Source organism: Cupressus sempervirens, chromosome 4 (genome assembly GCF_028749045.1).
Source record: "Cupressus sempervirens isolate cs-2001-9-10 chromosome 4, ASM2874904v1, whole genome shotgun sequence".
NCBI lineage: Eukaryota > Viridiplantae > Streptophyta > Pinopsida > Cupressales > Cupressaceae > Cupressus > Cupressus sempervirens.
This window is the reverse complement of record NC_143121.1, coordinates 488258364-488276753: the sequence shown is the minus strand read 5'-3', so window position 1 is coordinate 488276753 and position 18390 is coordinate 488258364. Positions and strand designations below refer to the sequence as shown.

At 36.2% G+C, this 18390-nt stretch overlaps 2 protein-coding genes across 3 annotated transcripts in view; both read left to right on the top strand.

Moving 5' to 3' along the window:
• Positions 1-18390, top strand: part of LOC149562077 (cactus-binding carboxy-terminal, cactin) — a 203787-nt gene that overhangs the window by 100996 nt on the left and 84401 nt on the right. The window contains exons 4-6 of one of the 2 annotated variants that reach the window (XM_089825616.1): positions 4503-4574; positions 4749-4811; positions 5082-5222. The exons of the other annotated variant lie outside the window; for it this stretch is intronic. Of the exons in view, the coding sequence (XP_089681742.1) occupies positions 4503-4574; positions 4749-4811; positions 5082-5222 (276 nt within the window). The remainder of the gene's footprint in view (positions 1-4502; positions 4575-4748; positions 4812-5081; positions 5223-18390) is intronic. 2 annotated transcript variants of the gene reach the window in all.
• Positions 6567-10057, top strand: LOC149562078 (uncharacterized). Its single transcript, XM_089825615.1, has 6 exons — positions 6567-7419; positions 7559-7791; positions 7907-8059; positions 8208-8608; positions 8746-9151; positions 9286-10057. The coding sequence occupies exons 1-6, from the start codon at positions 6746-6748 to the stop codon at positions 9864-9866; spliced, it is 2448 nt and encodes an 815-aa protein (XP_089681741.1). The 5' UTR covers positions 6567-6745; the 3' UTR covers positions 9867-10057.

The window sequence follows — 18390 nt, the reverse complement described above, 5'->3', positions numbered from 1 at the left end:
AGAGAGACTCATAGATGGTTCAATTTACGTCATCAATTTCTCATGATGTACACAAGAGGTAGGCCCATTAAAATCACATAGTTGCATGAATTACAGCCCTTTTGACTCTTACAATTTATCGATTACTAAAGATTCCATTACAACATGGTTTACTCCCTCTGAATCAATATGATTGAGATCACTAAAGATTGACTGAATCATATCCTCTTTATGTTACCTCTCTTTTAAGGTTGCCTCAATTGTCAGTCTCCCTTTGAATTTCAATCTTTCTCTTCTTGTAATAACATTCTTAGAGGAAAAGATCAATACAAAAGGTTTGTATAGTACAAATAGAAGAGTTTAACTACAAAAAGTAAATAAAGGTAGTTCTTAAGATGAAATTTTTTATTTTTTTATTTCTCTCTATATCTTGAGTTCCACTTAATATCCTTTAGAGGTAGTATCTCTAGAAATAGCTCCTCTTTATAAGGCACTTGATTACTCAGACTTTGGCTTCTTATAGAGACTTCAAAATATTTCCATTGCTGAGACTCTATGTCTCTCATTCTTTCCTAGCGTGTGTTGATGCTTTGCATGCTCTTGCAATGGACCACATTTTCTTCACACAATTTTATATTTATTACAATTGCATATAACTATATATCTTATTTCCACATTCTTATTTGCACCCACTCACTTTTTCAATTGACATAAATCTTATTTTAAGGATCTTCAAAAATAGATTACACTTCCTCTTGTGTAGTCCTCTCTATATCTCTTATATAAAAGTTTCTATTTGAATCATTCCTTATCTTTACAACCGAGAGTATTTAGTTTCTCCATGACAACTCTTACGGTTTCTTAATTTCTTGAACGAAGCACTCTTCTCCAATTTTGTATTCGATGATTTTTGTCAGACTTTCTTTTACTCATAAATATAACTTCCGTCATTTCCTTCCTTAATTGACGGTCACTCCATATACTTCTTAAGGCAGCAACGTTAATGATAAGTCATATCAAGCACAAGGTTTATTCTATCGCTCCCGAAGAAAACATATTTTCATCATTCCGAAGAGAAGACAATAGAATGTTTTGGTTCTTATCTATACCCGATACCTATGCGCTTGCCTTTGTAACCATCCTATTACAATGGCATGTGTAGTGTCAACATTGCCTATATTCCATCTTGAGAATTTGATGGCTTTCCACACAATTCTCATTTCGTATCTGTCCCTTCCATTTAAAAGATATAAATTATATACACCCCTCCTCTATTTCTGCAATCTCGAAACACAAGGGGCCCTCATCGTCTACGTTAACCCAATTTCCTTATATCTATGGCTTCAAACATCACGTCGGTTCCATGAGATATTAGAGATAGGAGTTTTGATTTGGTGACTTTGCATTCTCTTTTGTGGTGGGTCACCAATTTATTCATCACACCTAAGCTCCATGTCGGTGATCGTAGGAAGAGCTTTAAAATCCATATGCACTTTGTGCATCCCTTTATATATGGCTACCCCTTGGTTGGTGGCAGGTATCCATGTAATCTTGACGTTCTTATCATAGGACCCATGCAGATATGTTGACTGGGACAATGTGGAGGCTGTGACATTCACAATTCTGAAACTTATGCTGCAAAACCTGTGAATATTACCCTGATCACCATTGTATATTTGAGTATAGAACTCCACTTTTCATGACAACATTGGTAAAGATAGCATCTTCAATCAATCATTGTCATGATCAATTGAATAGTTGAGAGTAACCTTTTGCTATATTGATAATCTCATTCTCAGATAGAACATATCAACTTGTGATGCCTCTATTTTAATCAAAACACCAAATACTGATTTGGAATGATGTGACAAAATGCAAGTTATATGCTGAGTCGCTGTCTTCTTATTGATTTATTTCTCCCCTGTTAGTCTACATTAGAAAAGGTATACTCATGCCAGGCCAACACGATATCATTGTTCATGCACAAATAATTTACTTGGCCACAAATGCACATGATGCCAATCCTGTCTTCAACTCACACCACATTTGTCCTCCAACCGGCTTTGCATGTGCCTTCTTTCTTCATTGCAAGTTATTCATCATAGCATCTCTAGTCAATAGGAATGTTGTTTCTTGAATACCCCAAATTATATACATTCCAAAGTATCGAAATTGCTATACTCGGGTTCACCATTCATATGTTAAAGAAAACTTCATGCCAATAAATATTTGAATGTTTATGCGCTCGACATTAGAGAAAGCTTCTTAATATCTTGTCAATAAGTCAAATGTGCATATTTCTTCTTAAGCATTTAGATTACTTTTTTTTTCTACATTTGCAATTAGGCTCTGATACCATGTTGAGTAACATGGATCGTGTCTGCAAATGTAATAATATTTCCATTGTTATAGATATTTTCCAAATGCATATTGAATGACTTATAAATATGAGAGGAAGAGACATGTCTCATGAAGAGACATGTTTCTTGTGGTTAATCATCATTAGATATAAATAACATATTAACAATAATATATAATATAATATAATATATAGCCATATATATATAACATAATAATGATATATAAGTATGTATATAATATATAACTAAATGATGATATACTGACAACAACAAATCTCATGATCGAATCAATCTGACTGAAACTACAAACTTAAAACATCGACCACATTGATGATTATTTTATCGTGCCTTCGTTAAAACAAATATTGATTAACTTCATCATTCTAATGAATATTTCTTTCAACAGAGATTACCGGTGACATACTGCAATCTTGGGTGTAGTTTTTAATTGATATTGTTTTTATGCGATACAATCTGTTGTTGCTTGTTGAGCTTCACCATATGAAATGTAAATCCGCTGCTTCTAACCTTAATTTGATGGCATTGAATGATGATGTAGAAAGTTTCCCTCTGCCTGTTCATTGTTGACATTAGGCACAGAATTTTGGAGTATTTGCTTAGTATCATGGAGACCAATTTTGGTATCGCATCTGATATGTTGTGACACGAAGCTTCCTTTTATATGATTTTTGCCACTATTTGATTTTCCCGACGGCATCTGTATTTGATGGTCTTTATAAAATACTTGTAACTGACTTGGCTCCTACTTGATTGATTCATTTTCTAATTTAAGTGTTACATGGAACCTCTTTTTAATGATCTGAGCATACACTGCACAAGAGAATCTTGATGGCACTTTTCTGCGTGGGCTCCTATTTCCTTTTATTCATTGATGCGTGACAAGCCATATTTATTTAATTACTTGGTTTCAATGCGCTATCCTTGCCTTATTTTTGTGCATGTACCTGCTACATACTCATGCTTGAAGGGTGACTCCTAATTGGGATAATTGTCTTCCTATAATGTTTTATCATGTATGTTATATGCATCAACTCTTCTTTGGTACTAGGCAATATTGAGATCCTGTTATAGATCCAGTGATGAGTCTCCAGCCATGTGCTATTTTTTCATGTATCTAGTCTGCTCCAAATAATCTTTTGTGGTATGTCCTTCGTTGGACTCAGTGTATTTACTTTTCTTGCTATTTAACCAATAGCATGTGTTCTCTAATCCACAATGGTAGGAGTTCAATGATATTTCCATTAGTAATTCGTACAGAATCAAATCCACTGCCACCATCTTTTGTTGCCTGTGTATCTCAGATAGAAGAAATGTGCTCATCATTTGGTCACTGTTCAAGCCATGATGTATAGTTCTATTAATCGCCAACGTATTCATATAGTATTATTGTTTTGTATTATTTCCTTACTGACTGAAAACATTTCTTCATATCTGATTAAATGAATTGTTGTTGGCTTTGAGATTTGGGTGCTGCTTAGCAAAACCAAATAAATATGCTTCCTGCTATAGTCGTTTTCTCAAATCAATCTCAATACCTATTGCTAATAATTCAACAAGAACTTGATTCATTTAAATACAACAGTGTTGATATGCGAATGTTGTTGCCATACTATGCTGGTAGGTATGTTTGAATCCTCCATCTTTCATTATGCATAATGGTAATACAAGAACTGCATCTTTTCTAGTCGCCGTTTTGACATTGATGCTGACACTTGTGATTTGGGTCATTAATAGAAATATTTAATCATGAGTCTCCAACATTCTCTTGATCAGTATATTGTTTGAACATAAGTAGTGGGTAAGATCTGAAAATTCTCCCTTTGGCATGATATTTGGGACTCTAAAATTTGCCAAATTTTAGAGTTCCATCAGAGTGCAGGAATATTGAATACCCCACTAAAGGGGAAGTTTTCACAACAAAGTGATTGGACGTTGATAGAACTGAATACAGAAGATTAAGCTACATAACAAGAAGTTTTCTTTGACTGGCATGTCACATGATGAGCACACATGCACCCCCAATGCATGTATGCTTTTGCACACTTAGAAATTTGAGATGGGCTAAAACAGTATCTTGTAAGTTAGGTTCTTTTTAAATCAGAGGCCTTCAAAAATCTGTTTTTGTTGCTTTTTATATTATAGGAAGAAATCGAGAAGGTTAAAAAACGAAGGGAGGAAAGAGCAATTGAAAAAGCTCAGCATGAGGAGGAAATGGTAAGCATTCTATATATAATGGCATGCAATTATATTTAGATTATGTTTCTGTGGAAAAAGTTTTTGTGGCTTGGAGACAATTGATGCTTTGCATTTTATTGTCTAATTTGTTTATGCAATGAGAAGTATGATGTTGGTTTTTCAAAATTAGACCTTTCTTCCTATGAATGGCAGGCCATGTTGGCTAGAGAACGTGCTAGGGCTGAGTTCCAGGATTGGGAAAAGAAAGAGGAAGAGGTAGGAGAATGTTTTGCCATCATCTTTCTTGTTTTCCATCACGCTAAATATAATACTTTTTTAGTTATTCAAGTGGTATGTAGCCAGGGTTGAAAAAGAATTAGGAAAGAGTCTAAAGTTCTTGAGATTTAACGAAGGTGTTACTTTTCATGATAATGTGATTGAATGTAGTTGCATTTGAAGTTATTTTCTCAATATGGAATTTGAATGTATGAAGAATTATTTATTAGTATATTGATTCATTGAATTATACATTTTGACCTTTGCCAGTTCCATTTTGATCAAAGTAAAGTGCGGTCAGAGATTAGATTGCGGGAGGGCCGAGCCAGGCCTATTGATGTTCTTTCAAAGAACTTAAATCTTTCTGATGACTTTGACATTGAAATAAATGAGCCATACATTATATTCAAGGTAATATCGCTTTTGTTGCTATTGAATCTATATTTTCAAATACTTTTTTGGTTTTAAGATGATCTTGCTTTTTTGTTAGTGTAAATATTTAAAGAGGTGATTGTTAGATGGTGGCATATTACTTAAAATGTTTATGATGGCCATTCACCCTGGAAATTAAAAAAACTGTGATTGGAATATTTTGCCATGAAATATGTTTGATATTCTTGAATTTGATGTAATGTTTGGAAGAAAGGATTTTTTATTATCTACAATCTTTTCTTATAAAATACATGTAATGTGTGCTGTTTTGGTTTGGGCATGAGATCATGAAAATGTTGAAAGTTTTTACCATCTTTCCAAGTTAATCGCTTGGGAATATTATATCTATGTGGCATTTTTGTGTTTCAGTCAAGAAATTTGAAGTTAATCATTTGATCTTTTGAAAAATATACTATGAGTAGGGGACACATGTAAGTGTGTGTGAGTGCGCTCACACACATGTGCACATGCAGTCTTGTCTCCTCGTAAATGTATAATACATTTTTGTGCACATTAATTTCTGAGCATTCTTTTAGTATATCTAAAAGAATCTCTTTACTTCAGTTAAATAAAATGACAAGTTTGGAAAATGTGATATGAAGTACTATTCTAATTTTAATTTGTGAAGCCTCGAACATGCATACTTCTAAAACAGTTTGCCCTATGCCCTTGAATATCACTAGTATTGAAATATGGAAGCACAAATCAAACAATAGACATTTTGAACTAGCTATCCTAGTTTCCTTTCTAGACTTTTTGAATTTTTCTGCAAGAGCCCGACTCACAAAATACAAATTGAATACAGAAGTATGTTTATTTATTTCTTTTAATTGAGTCATATTCAGAATCATAGTTCCAAAAATCGCCATGAAATCGCCGAAATCGCCGAAATCGCGATAAGATTCATGGCTCCCGATTTTTTTGGAATCGGAAATCGCTGGTGGCGATTTTTTCGCATGAATCGCCTGAATCGCCAAAATCGGCGATTCATGGAAAAAATCGCCAGAATCGCCATCGGGTATCGCCAGAAATCGGCCGCGGCAGCAAGGATAGAAAGTTCAATTTTAAAAAAAAAACACATGTTTTATTTGCTTTCTAAGTTGACTTTCCTCTTTGTTATAACCCTAAAGAGCCTTCTATTTGCTTAGTATGAGTAGAAGAGAGGAAGAGTGAGAGAGAAGAAGAGAAAAGAGAATCCATAGGTTTCCAACCGGCAAGAAGGAAGAGCACCAAAGAGATCAGAAGTCCATTTGGGGAGGCCATAAATTGCATTGGGAGCATTAAGGAGTCAATATCAACACTCCTCAACTCATTTGCAAGAGGTAAGTGTTGGTTTTTTTTTTTGCATGTTAGTGTAGTATGCATTTTTTGTTAAATTTTTTTAGTGTTCATTTGCAAATCTTGAATGTTTTTTATTTTTAGTTTTAACTTTTACTAAATTGTAAACTAGGGTTTGTTGTTTTGTAGTTTTTGTTTATTAGTTGCAAACTTTGATTTTTTACATGAATTTTTTTATTGCAGCAGCCCTTTGCTTTCATTTTCTAATTTCCACAATGGGTAAAAAAGATGAATGCTGGAAATATAATGAAGAGTTTCCTGGGAGAACCAAATATCAAACAAAATGTATATTTTGCAAAGAAAAAATAAATTCGGGAGGTATCTATAGATTGAAATACCACATTGCTGGCATACCTGGCCATGATGTCACAGTTTGTACTCAACAAACCGCTGAGGCAAAACGCTCTTGTTTAGTGGCATTAGAAAAAATTGAACAAGACAAGTTGACTAAGAAAATGCAACTTGAAGGGTTAAGAGGTATTGGCTCCCGTGCTCCCACATCCGCAACCGCATCTACATCTGCAAGTGCATCTGCATCAGCTTCCGCATCCGTAGGTTGTGTTGGGGAGGGTTCTTCTAGGCCTCCTTTTCATCCTAGTGCTAGTGCTCATGTGAGTGTTAGTGGTAGTCGGTCTCATACTGAGACAGAGTCCAACACCAACCTATTGCGGCCTAGAGTGCGGAAAAGCAGAATGGATAGTTACTTTGTGCCCCGCACTACTCCTGGCTCCCAACCCACGCTTGAGGGCATGGGTTTGAACAAGGAGATTCATGATGCTGCCAGAAAAGAGATTTGCAAATTCTGGTACTTTTGCAACATTCCATTTATTGCAGCCAGGTAATTGATTCTTTTTTCTTTGTTATCTTCAAAGTTAAAGTTAAAAGTAAAAGTAAAACTTTAATTATATCTACTTGTTTTATGATTTTAGTTTTTGACATCTAAATTTCTAATCAATATCATTATCTATTTGTGACAGGACTCCTTATTGGCAGAACATGATAGATGCAGTTGCCATTTGTGGTCCGGGGTTTAAAGCCCCAACTGAGGCTGAGTTGAGTGGATACCTCCTGGAGGAAATGGTTGAGGATATGAGGCATGAGCTTGAGGACAACCGAAAGGAGTGGATCGAAAAGGGTTGCACCATCATGACTGATGGTTGGACAGATAGGAGGGGAAGAACACTCCTCAATTTTCTTGTATCCTGTGGAGGTGATTGATCATTCTACTTTCCTACATACATAATTTTGAATCGTGATTGACTATTTCAAATTTTGATTTGTTGATTGCTAATAGTAATTATAATTCGTTGTTTTGTTACTTGTAGGATATACCATGTTCCTCAAATCCATTGATGCTTCTGCTCATGAAAAAAACGCCACATACTTATGTGAGGTTATTGAGGAAGTTATAGCAGAGGTGGGGGAACAACATGTGGTGCAAGTGGTGACGGATAATGCAGCAAGTTATGTTGCTGCAGGTAAACTTTTAACTTTTTAAGTTTTGAAAATAAATTTATTTGAATTTTGAACTTTTTCTAATTCTAACTTAGAATTTCTAAGTTTCCTAAGTTCTAAGTTCTAACATGTTTGAAATTTGAATTTCTAATTATCTTAAAATTGTTGTAGGCAAACTTTTGATGGAGAGGCACCCCACCATATTTTGGTCCCCTTGTGCAGCACACTGCCTTGACCTCATGTTGGAGGAAATTGGCAAACTTGAGTGGGTCAAGTCATGTGTGGAAAGGGCAAAAAACATATGTAAGTTTATTTATAATCATTCATTTGTCCTTAGCACAATGAGGAAGTACACAGGAGACAAAGAGTTAGCTCATCCAGGGATCACGAGGTTTGCCTCGAATTTCATCACCTTGCAGTCCTTGTTGACATCAAGGGATGATTTGAGGAGCATGTTTGTTGGGCGGGAGTGGATTTCATCTTCCTATGCTACGACCACTGCAGGGATAGATGTGGTGGATTGCATATTTGATGATGATGGTTTTTGGAAACCTGCTAGAGAAATACTTAAGGTAATTTTATTGCAATTTAACATTTAATATTTTACAGTTTACTATGCTAATTGTTTAATGATTTAGTTTTACCTTATATTATTGAATTATTCTATGTTTAAGTTTTGACTCAAATTTTTGTTTTACTTTATATGTAGGCCACTGAGCCTCTTGTATCTCTCCTACGAACTGCTGATAGGGAGAAGCCCTCTATGGGCTACATATATGAGGGCATGGATAGGGCCAAGGAGGCCATTAAAGCTCAGTATGCAGGAGTGCAGGAGAAGTATGCCCCTATTTGGGACATCATTGATAGGAGATGGCAGAATCAGCTCCACAGACCCATCCATGCAGCAGCTTACTTTTTGAATTCGGCATTTCGTTTCCGTCCTGACTTCAAGGCGGATGAGGAGGTTCTCACCGGATTATATACAGTGATCCAGAGGTTGAGTACTGATGAGGATAGCAGTGCTGCAATTATTGAGCTTGATAAGTTCAATAATAAAGAAGGGCCACTTTTCTCTAGCAGGGTAGCCATAGATGCTCGGGAAACAATACAGCCAGGTAAAAATTAAATAATATATTCAATGTTCATGAATCTAGATTCTAAACTTAAAGTTGATTATGTAATTTTAGAGTTAACTTGTAATTTGTAATTTGTAAATGAGACTAATTATTTTTATTTTCCCTTATTTCAGATAGATGGTGGCAAATGTTTGGGGCCACAACCCCAAAACTTCAAAAAATTGCCATTCGTATTCTGAGTCAGCCAAGCAGCGCTTCTGGATGTGAGCGCAGTTGGTCCATGTTCGAGCACATCCACTCGAAGAGGAGAAACAGGTTGACAGTGCAGAGGTTGAATGATCTTGTCTTCGTTCATTACAACCTCCGTCTTAGGATCAGACAGATTTTGGGCACTGACTCCTCTCCGATCATTCTGGAGGAGATTGATCCAGAATCAGAGTGGCTCACAGAGGTTGTAGATCCAGTCTTCACTGAGGAAGACCGTGCGTGGATTGACCAGGTGGATATAGAGGCTGAGGCAGCTAGAGCACGTTCTTCAGGCATTGGTAGACGCACACGTGCACGCACAGACACAGGCCCTAGCGACATTCGTGAGCCCATCTTATATGCGGGAGATATGGCTCGACAGTCCTCTAGGACCTACATTAGACGCCTTGCTACTAGGCAGACTGGATACTCAGAGGCTGAGGCTGAGGCTGTAGCCGAGCTTGAGGATGATGTTGAGGATGATGATGACTATGAGCCTGAGGCTTGAGCTGGAGCCTTGTTTTTATATTTTGTTTACAGATATTGATACTGAATCATTGATAGACATATGTTTCAAAGTTTCAAACTTTCATGGATCTTCATCTTAGATTCTTACATAAATTTATGATTTGATGTCTTATGGATCATCTTACATACATTCTATGATTTAAATCATTATGATCATTTGATTTCTATTTACTTCAGCTAGCCTACAATTTACATTTTAGAATCTTAGATAACATAGTTACGTATGTGATGGATTTTATGTTTCATGTTTATGTATGTTAAGTTTTAACTTCTATTTGATGATGTTATAGTGTGCTTAAGTTATATTCAATAAAGGGTGCATGAAATAAGTTTTAAATTGTTAAAATCTTTAAATTTAACAGGTTTTTTCAAATTTGCCGATTCATCGCCGATTCATTGCCGATTCATTGCCGATTCACGATTCGATTCGACCTTGCCGATTCCGATCCGATTCCGATTCACGTTTCTTTGTTCAGAATAGTAAATGATGATTGCATAGAGGGGGGAGATAAGAAACTGCTCAAACTAATTTTCATAACAATAGAGGGGTCTATTTCTATTCTCCAACTAAATATTACTTATCATAACCTTAAATTTTAAGTTGTTACTGGCTTTGTAAATAACATCTCTAATAATTTAATAAACGTCTTCTATATAATTATTTTTTCAATATCATTACTGAAGTACATATGAATTACATTTTTGACTCTCATATTATTGTTTTGTCACATTATCTCGTTACATGGTAAAGAATGAATAGCTTATCCAAAAACTGTACAAACTTTTCGTGAATAAAGGCTAAGTAAGCACATCTGCAGTTTTCTCTTGTTTTCAACAAAAATCAAGCTGAATAATTCCTTGTTCAGCTAGCATATGAACCAAATTAAGAAAGTTGCATTTTTTATTTTGACACTTGTATAATAACAAACTATATTATTTACTACTTCTGGTTCTCTCTAATTGTCATGAAATATACCTGTAGGTGATTATGATGTAATTTTAAATCAGTAAGGATTCTTCACAGCCAAATTGTCTCACCCACGCCATAATGGAAGCTTAAATATTTTTCTTTGTAATGACAAAGTGACATGGTTATTTCTTTCATTTCCAAGGCATTGCACTTATGAGTAGGCTGAAAATATATCATTTTGTTTACCTGCAGTCATCAACGGAGCCACCCAATCTGAATCAGAATATACAACAGATTAAAAGCTATCCAAAACAATATATCGTAGTCCATAACCCAATGTACCTTTCATGTACCTCAGTTTTCTACTCATTGCCTTCACTGGTCCACATTGCTTTTGGTCAAATACTTGCAAACATGACTACAGTAAATGCATTGTCTGTTATAGTGTAAGATAAATTACTATGTTCTTGATTTTGGTTTGGCACTTGGTTTGGGTTAATGGATTTCAGAAAAATGTTTTTAGGGTTGAGTTTGTCTTAGGTCCATTCACAAAATAATAACTAAAAATCACGCATGCACACACACACACACACACACCCACACGCGCACACACACACACACACACATGCAGCCTAAAAGCGGGAAATAAGTTTTAGAATAGCATGTGTCTATAATAAAGAAAACTAACATAAAACTAAAATGCCAAATAAAACATAAGTGATAAATTTTACAAAATATTTATTCTTCAAACAAAAATATCCTATGTTACTTACCCGGGGACGCGTTTCCAGCCCTAAGCCTTGAGTTTCAGAAACCGTCCCTGTTTTGCGGACTTGGGGATGGCCGGAAACGTTTCCAAGCCATCTCCACCCAAGCAAGAAAATTGGAAGTCCGTCCCCGAAACTTTGGAAACAGTCAACACATTTCCAGAGGGTGTTGACCGTCCCGGGGACTCTATAGCCGTTTCCCATCTGTCCTGGGGACTGCTTGAAGTTTCCAATTTTAAAATAAAATTCAACTTTAAAAAAAATAAAAATAATAAATGATGATTTTCTGCCCATTCGCTGGCCCCACATTAAAATAATAAAATATGTTAATATAACCCATGTTGAAAGATTTTTTTTTTGGAAGCCATTACAAACTTAGCATCCAACTATGACTGAAAATTAAAACTTCAACTTTTGTTCAACAAACCAAACTTGAAAATGATTGTAAATCAAACTTCTATTTGATATTCATATTGCAGACCTGCAAATGAATGCTGCTGGATGGAGGAATACTTAGATTGTTTTCACCTTTGATAATGCTCTAATAGCAGCAATAATTGCCCAAAAATAAATTGTTGTAGCTGATTACTGCCCAAACAAGATGGCTGCTACCTGTCTAGGAATATTTGGTGCAACAAATTTGGTTTTCCTCCAGAAACCACAAGAAAGGGCTCTAAAGTCTAATCTATGGCAGATTGATTCTCTCATTTGATATCATCCAATGTTCCATTTTTTAGACGATGATTCAATTTGATGCTATGGTCTATGCTGATTTGATGAATGAAATTGATAATTTTAAACTATGTTGCTATGATGAATGTGACAAGGTTATGTAATTCTGAAATTCACACACACGCGCGCGCGCGCGCGCACACACACACACATAGCCGTCCCCTGCCGTCTCCTATTCCAGCCAAAAAAAAACCATCTCGGAAACCCGTTTCCTCGTCCCCCCGTCCCCTCGTCTTGGGAACTTAGGGTAACATAGAAAATATCTCATGTGGTGATTTAGGAATGTAAGGTAATTTATGAGCATTCAAAGAACCACCATTGTTGCCATTGCTACTCACATAAAAAATGTGCTTGCTATGTAGGCTGATATTTCACAACCTTGCATCTCCTTTGCTTGTAGCCATTTGTTTCGTGTGAAAAGAGTTACAAGTTGAAATGCATGTACATTAATTTCTTTGTACTTTTTGAATGTGATTGGTTGCATTTTATTGAGTGGATGGAGTATGAGCTTTAATTCTTTTCAAATGTAGATGAGCTAGCAACACATCAAGAGAAAAAAATAACTTTGATTGCAAGTGATTGTAGTTGTTAAATTTTAGCCCAGAAAAAAAGATAAATCAACAATACAAAACAAATTAGATACAAGAGGCACACGAGATAATCTTGGGAAAACCCTTCCACTTGAAGGGAAAAACCCAGCACACAACAAAAATATCACTTTTATTGATGAAGAAATGTTTGAGTACAAAGCTTTTCACTTGATACAATATATAATGAATAGAGAGACTCTTCATTACACAACTGAAGGTCTATTTAATTTCCAAATGTAAAACTCTTTATATTTCCATATGCATGCCTATTGCATGACGCATGACAATGTCTCTATATATAATGTTATCTCAAATATTATCATAAATGCCTCTTTCAGCTGAAGATGACCATAACGGCCATAACGATCATATTTCTAATTCATAAAATTAGAGATAAAGATCTCTATCGCAGCTACAATCTGCAATAGTAGGCATTGGAGTTTTTGACCATGGAAGTGCCACTAATTGCAATCATTCTTCTTGACCTTTCAATAAAGAGCCTCAATACTTTGATCATTGGAGTAGTCAAGAGAATTCCTTTTGAAAGTTTCCTACACCCTTTAACAACTTTCAAAAACCGATGCTGGACAATCATCCTTGGCCCACTCAATGCAAAGGCAAGAAGATGTAATGGGGTGATCATTATGTTCCATCTCTCTGGAATATGTAGATGTGCTTGTTTGAAGAAAGTTTCTTCAAGGTCCTGCTCTATCCCATTTATAATGATTCATGACATTTCAATTGTTGAGTTGATACCATGACGTCTCTCTCCCAAGCTAGGTTTGTTAGTGTTCATATAACAAATTAGACACAAAATGGGCCTGGTAAAACTAAGAAGATATCTCACTAAACCCTAGCAAAAGTCATGAAGGATCATCTACTTTATTTGTTATCTTGCCTTCATATTGAATACTTTTGGCTAATGATCATGCTATAAAGTGTTTCCCAAATCTTCACAATTCATCTCAAATTTATTGTGTTAGATTTTAAATAGGTCTTAATAACCTATTTAAAAAAAAATTAAAATTAAAAAAATCTTTAAAGAACGTGTAATCAAATTAAAACTTATGTTATATAATGTACAATTTTAAGTAATTAAGGTCAAACCAAAACATAATTTTTTATATTTTTCATTTACCTTAAACAACCCAAAATTTGAGAATAATCTGAATATTTTTATTACATATGGTGGTTGGTAATGAACATTTTTCCTAGGTCTTTGCAAATAACTTTTCAAATTTTGTTTCCAATCTTTTCTAGCAATAGATTGAGGGAGTGAACAAAACAAGGTGTTCAAAAGATGCATAAATAATGTTCCTCAACTAACAAACAAACAACTCTTCAATTCTTTGTATTGTCTTATGACTTGAACAACATCAAATGGCTCTATATTTGTTTGGCATCTATATTGATGAGCTTGAGGCTTTCCTCCAGGATTCCTCACTCCTCGGTGACGACTACTACTTACATCGGGTCATGATCTCTATTCTTCTCTTTGTCGATGATGTGATTCTTCTAGCCTCTTCTCCTGAGGGGTTTCAACAGCTTCTTGATAGGTTGGCCTCTTTTTGCAACCAATGTCAATTTGTTTTGAACCTAATTAAGACTTGAGTTATGGTCTTCAATTGCCTAAAGACTTCACACCTCCATTTTTGTTTACAGGGCCAAGATAGAGATCATTTCTTCGTACACTTACCTCGGGCTGAAGTTCTTTGGCCCTCGCTTAACTTGAGACCCGCTATTCTGCCTAGGATTTATAAAGGTTGGGTTCCCTTGCCATGCTAGAGAGACAATGCTTCAAACATCACTTTCAGGACACTTCCTCAAAATTGTCCTTCCTTGACTGTTTGGTCAGATCCACAGTCTTATATGGTTTAGTGGTTTGGGGCCCCTCCCTCATGGATTTTGACCAGTCCTTGGTTGAGCGGGTTTAGACATTTTTCCTTAGGCGTATCATCAGATGTCACCATTCCACTACCTACAGTGTTATTTTGGCTCAGTTTGGGGCTCACCCATTCAAACTTGCCATCATCTTCAATCTCATCTGGTTTCTTCATCGTCTCCCAGGCTTTGCAGATTCGATTGGTGGCCATGACAGATATTCCTACCTCGCTTATTGCTTTTTAGTCATTGTTGTTGGTTCTGATCCAGCCATCAGGGACTGGTGCTAGTATGCTCAAGCCACTACTCTACTGGGTTCGATTGGGATTGAGATTGATCGTCTCCCTCCCTATCAATTTTCTCTAGATGCTCTTGTTCACCTCCTCCCCTCTCGTTAGGAGTTGAATGGGCATTTTAGACTCGATATTCACAAACAATACATTATGACGACTTGGATCAAGCCTTTGGGAGGGTTGCATCCATGGCTGGCCTTTTATGTCAAGCACTTCTTAGATATATGTGATGGGATTATTAGGCATCTTGCATATTTGACCCGATTTTGGTGCCATGCCCTTCGTATCTCTCTTGGTTCCTTTAGAGTTGGATCCATCGGCTTAGATACCAAACTGACCATCACCTCGATTAAGAGGACCGTACTTGCCATTCGTGTACTCTTGCGGAGACAGAAACAAAAAATCACTTTATTTTTCATTGTCCCATCTACTATGAGATTAGAGGGAGGTTTTACTATCTTTTTAGAGATTGTAGGTGCTTATCAACTTTTTCCAGTCACATTGACCAGCATTGCTTGGTGCACTATCTCCTAGACCATACTTTGCAGCTCCTTTTTCCTCAGCACTAGGCTTGGATGAGTGTATCACCAACTTTAATGCGCCCATGTCCTCCTCTAGGGGCATGAAGTGACAGTTTTGTACTCTTGCTCCCAGCCACATTAGATCAATGAGACCTTGTTGTGGACTCACCAGACAACAAGACTCCTCATATGACAAAATTCAAAGATGGTCTGGGACCCTTGGTCGCCTTGCTGCTTATCCTTCTCTGCTGGACTTCTTCCTCATAAGGAAGGATCTCTAGTCCTTTCTTTGGTGGCTTCCTTTGCTTCTTTGTTGCTCTATTCTTCCGTGGGCTCCATTTGGTGTGCTTGCTATGGGTGGTTTCCCTTGTTTGTAAACTTTCAGTCCCTTAGACCCTTGTTGGTCTCTTGTTGGACATTAATAAATTTATCTTATGGTATCTTATCTATCCCTTCTTCACCTCCCTCACACAATCCATTGCTATAAAAAACATTGACTCTCTAGAAGCATTGCAATGACATTGGTTAAGGGCTAATTTTCAATAGTTTTTCATCCATTGAGATGAAATAAAGATTTTAATGATGTCCACGAGAGAAAATAGTCTACGGAAGCAAGACCAGGATCATGGACTGTGATGGCCGGTATTTTCACCATTCCAAATTTTTTGAAAACATTGTGAAAATTAGGTAAATATATGTAGATAGGGTTTCATGTATCTAATTGCAAAATTTTAGCAGAGAAACCCTTAAATAGATTAGCCCATGCCCTAGGTCGTTTTAAGATTTTATGTTATCTTTTATAACTTGAGATTATGTTAAGCGTTTTAACCATGTTGTTTACCTAGCCGAAAATATTTTATCCTATATTTGTCACTTTACCTTTCCTAAGTCTTATACTTGAGTGGGAAGTGGTAAATCAAAATCAGAATATTCCTTATTTTTCTTTGATCTCCCAACTAAGTGTTAAGCGTAGAATCGTAAAGGCTATTTCCCAAGTATTTCGACCTTACGCTTAGGCTTTGAGAAAATCACCGTAAGTCTGTTCTTTCAAAGGTCAAAATGTTTTTGGATCTTACGTTCCAAGGGTTGAGCGTAGGTTCGTAAGGCTGTATCCGTGCGTCTAAAAGTGAGTTTCGATGATACGGCTAGAGCTTGAGCCTAAATGCGTAAGTGATAATTTCTATAGGGCATCAAGTCTCTCGATGCTACGACTAAAGGTTAAGTGTAGAACCATAAGTTGTGTTGCAAGGGTCATCCGATGATATGACTATGGAGCGAAGATCGTAAGGTTTATTTAAAGGTCTTACGAAGCTACAACTGAAGTGAAACGTAAGACCGAAGGATCATTTCCAAGGGTAACATAAATAGATCCAATTCTGTAGTGAGATGATATTAACCGCCAAACGTAAGTTCACGGCTTCAAAGAGGATAGAGTAGTTAGGGTCTTCGACTGTATGAGAAATTGTGGAACATAAGATTGAAAGGTTATGGTATCAAGGTTCACGAGGTTACGATGAAAGTAAAATTCAATGGAATGTAAGATCAGAACCCTAATAGGACAAAAAATGCATAAAATGACTTCACTAAATTGAGAAAGGAGAAGGATTTCCAGCCAGTCAGAAATTTTGGCATAAAATCAGAAGGCTTAGTTAGCTGTTAACAACACCAAATTCTAAAGTGAATCTCATGCTGAAAATTTTGAATCCTCGTGCATGCGGACATTTAATGGAGTAAAGGATGTTGATGAAGTATGCGCATACAAAAAGACTTTCTCTAGTACTAGAGGCCAAAGTCAGGGAAAATATTGAATTGCTATCAAATTGCTGAATTGTTTCTTGCGAGTTTCAGGGTTGAAGGTATTGCTGAATTGTTTCTGCGAGTTTAAGGGTTGAAGGTTTATTTGCAAAAAACATGTTTGAGATTGGAGGTGAGGAGGGGCAATCCAAGGACACGAAGGTGGTCCAAACATCAACATCTAAAGCGGGCAAAACCAGGCAAAGAAAGCCGAACAAATATGCAGAAGAATGGGCTCGATTCTTACCTGGGCCATTGAATGCTATTTCAACAAATGACCATGATTTTAGAGACCCATATATGTATTACAGAGATGCCATATGCCCAGACACAAATGGGTATGAGCTTTTCATGTTCTCTACAACAATAGATTCAAGAACTTGCCAACCTCAAATCCATGGCAGAGAAATTTGGCAAAGCTCATATTCCCAGAGGTATATGTGGATGTAGAATTACTGAAGACCCTTATAGCTTCCTATAACCTTGCAACAAAATCCTTTCATAAGTAGTATAGGAGCGTATTGTGTACACTTGAGTGTGCCTCTTTCATTGAAGCTTCTGGGCTTGAAGGCTAGATGAGTGTAGAGATTGATATCTAAGATTTTCAAGAGAAATTTGAAAGAAATCTTAGGTTTTGTACTGGCAAGGTGATGATCCACCATATTCCATATGAGCTCAAATCAGTTGGAGATATACCAAAGAAGGTGGATAAGATGCTCCCATCGAATAAGTTCTGTAATTATTTGTAGAATACAATCTATGGCTTGCAAAAGGCACTCAAGACTGATGGTTTGGATGTGGTATATGGAGGACCTTACCTCATGGCTCTGAATATTCAAGACCCATTCACAAATGTTGAGTATGATTATGTGAAATATATTATTGAGAAAATATATGAACAAATTGCAGCTGCCTAGAGAGGAGAATTTGGAAATTTCAAATTCCACCATTATTTGCTGTTGATGCATTTGATTTTATACAAGAACATTGGTTACTTTAGCACAGACTTCATTGAT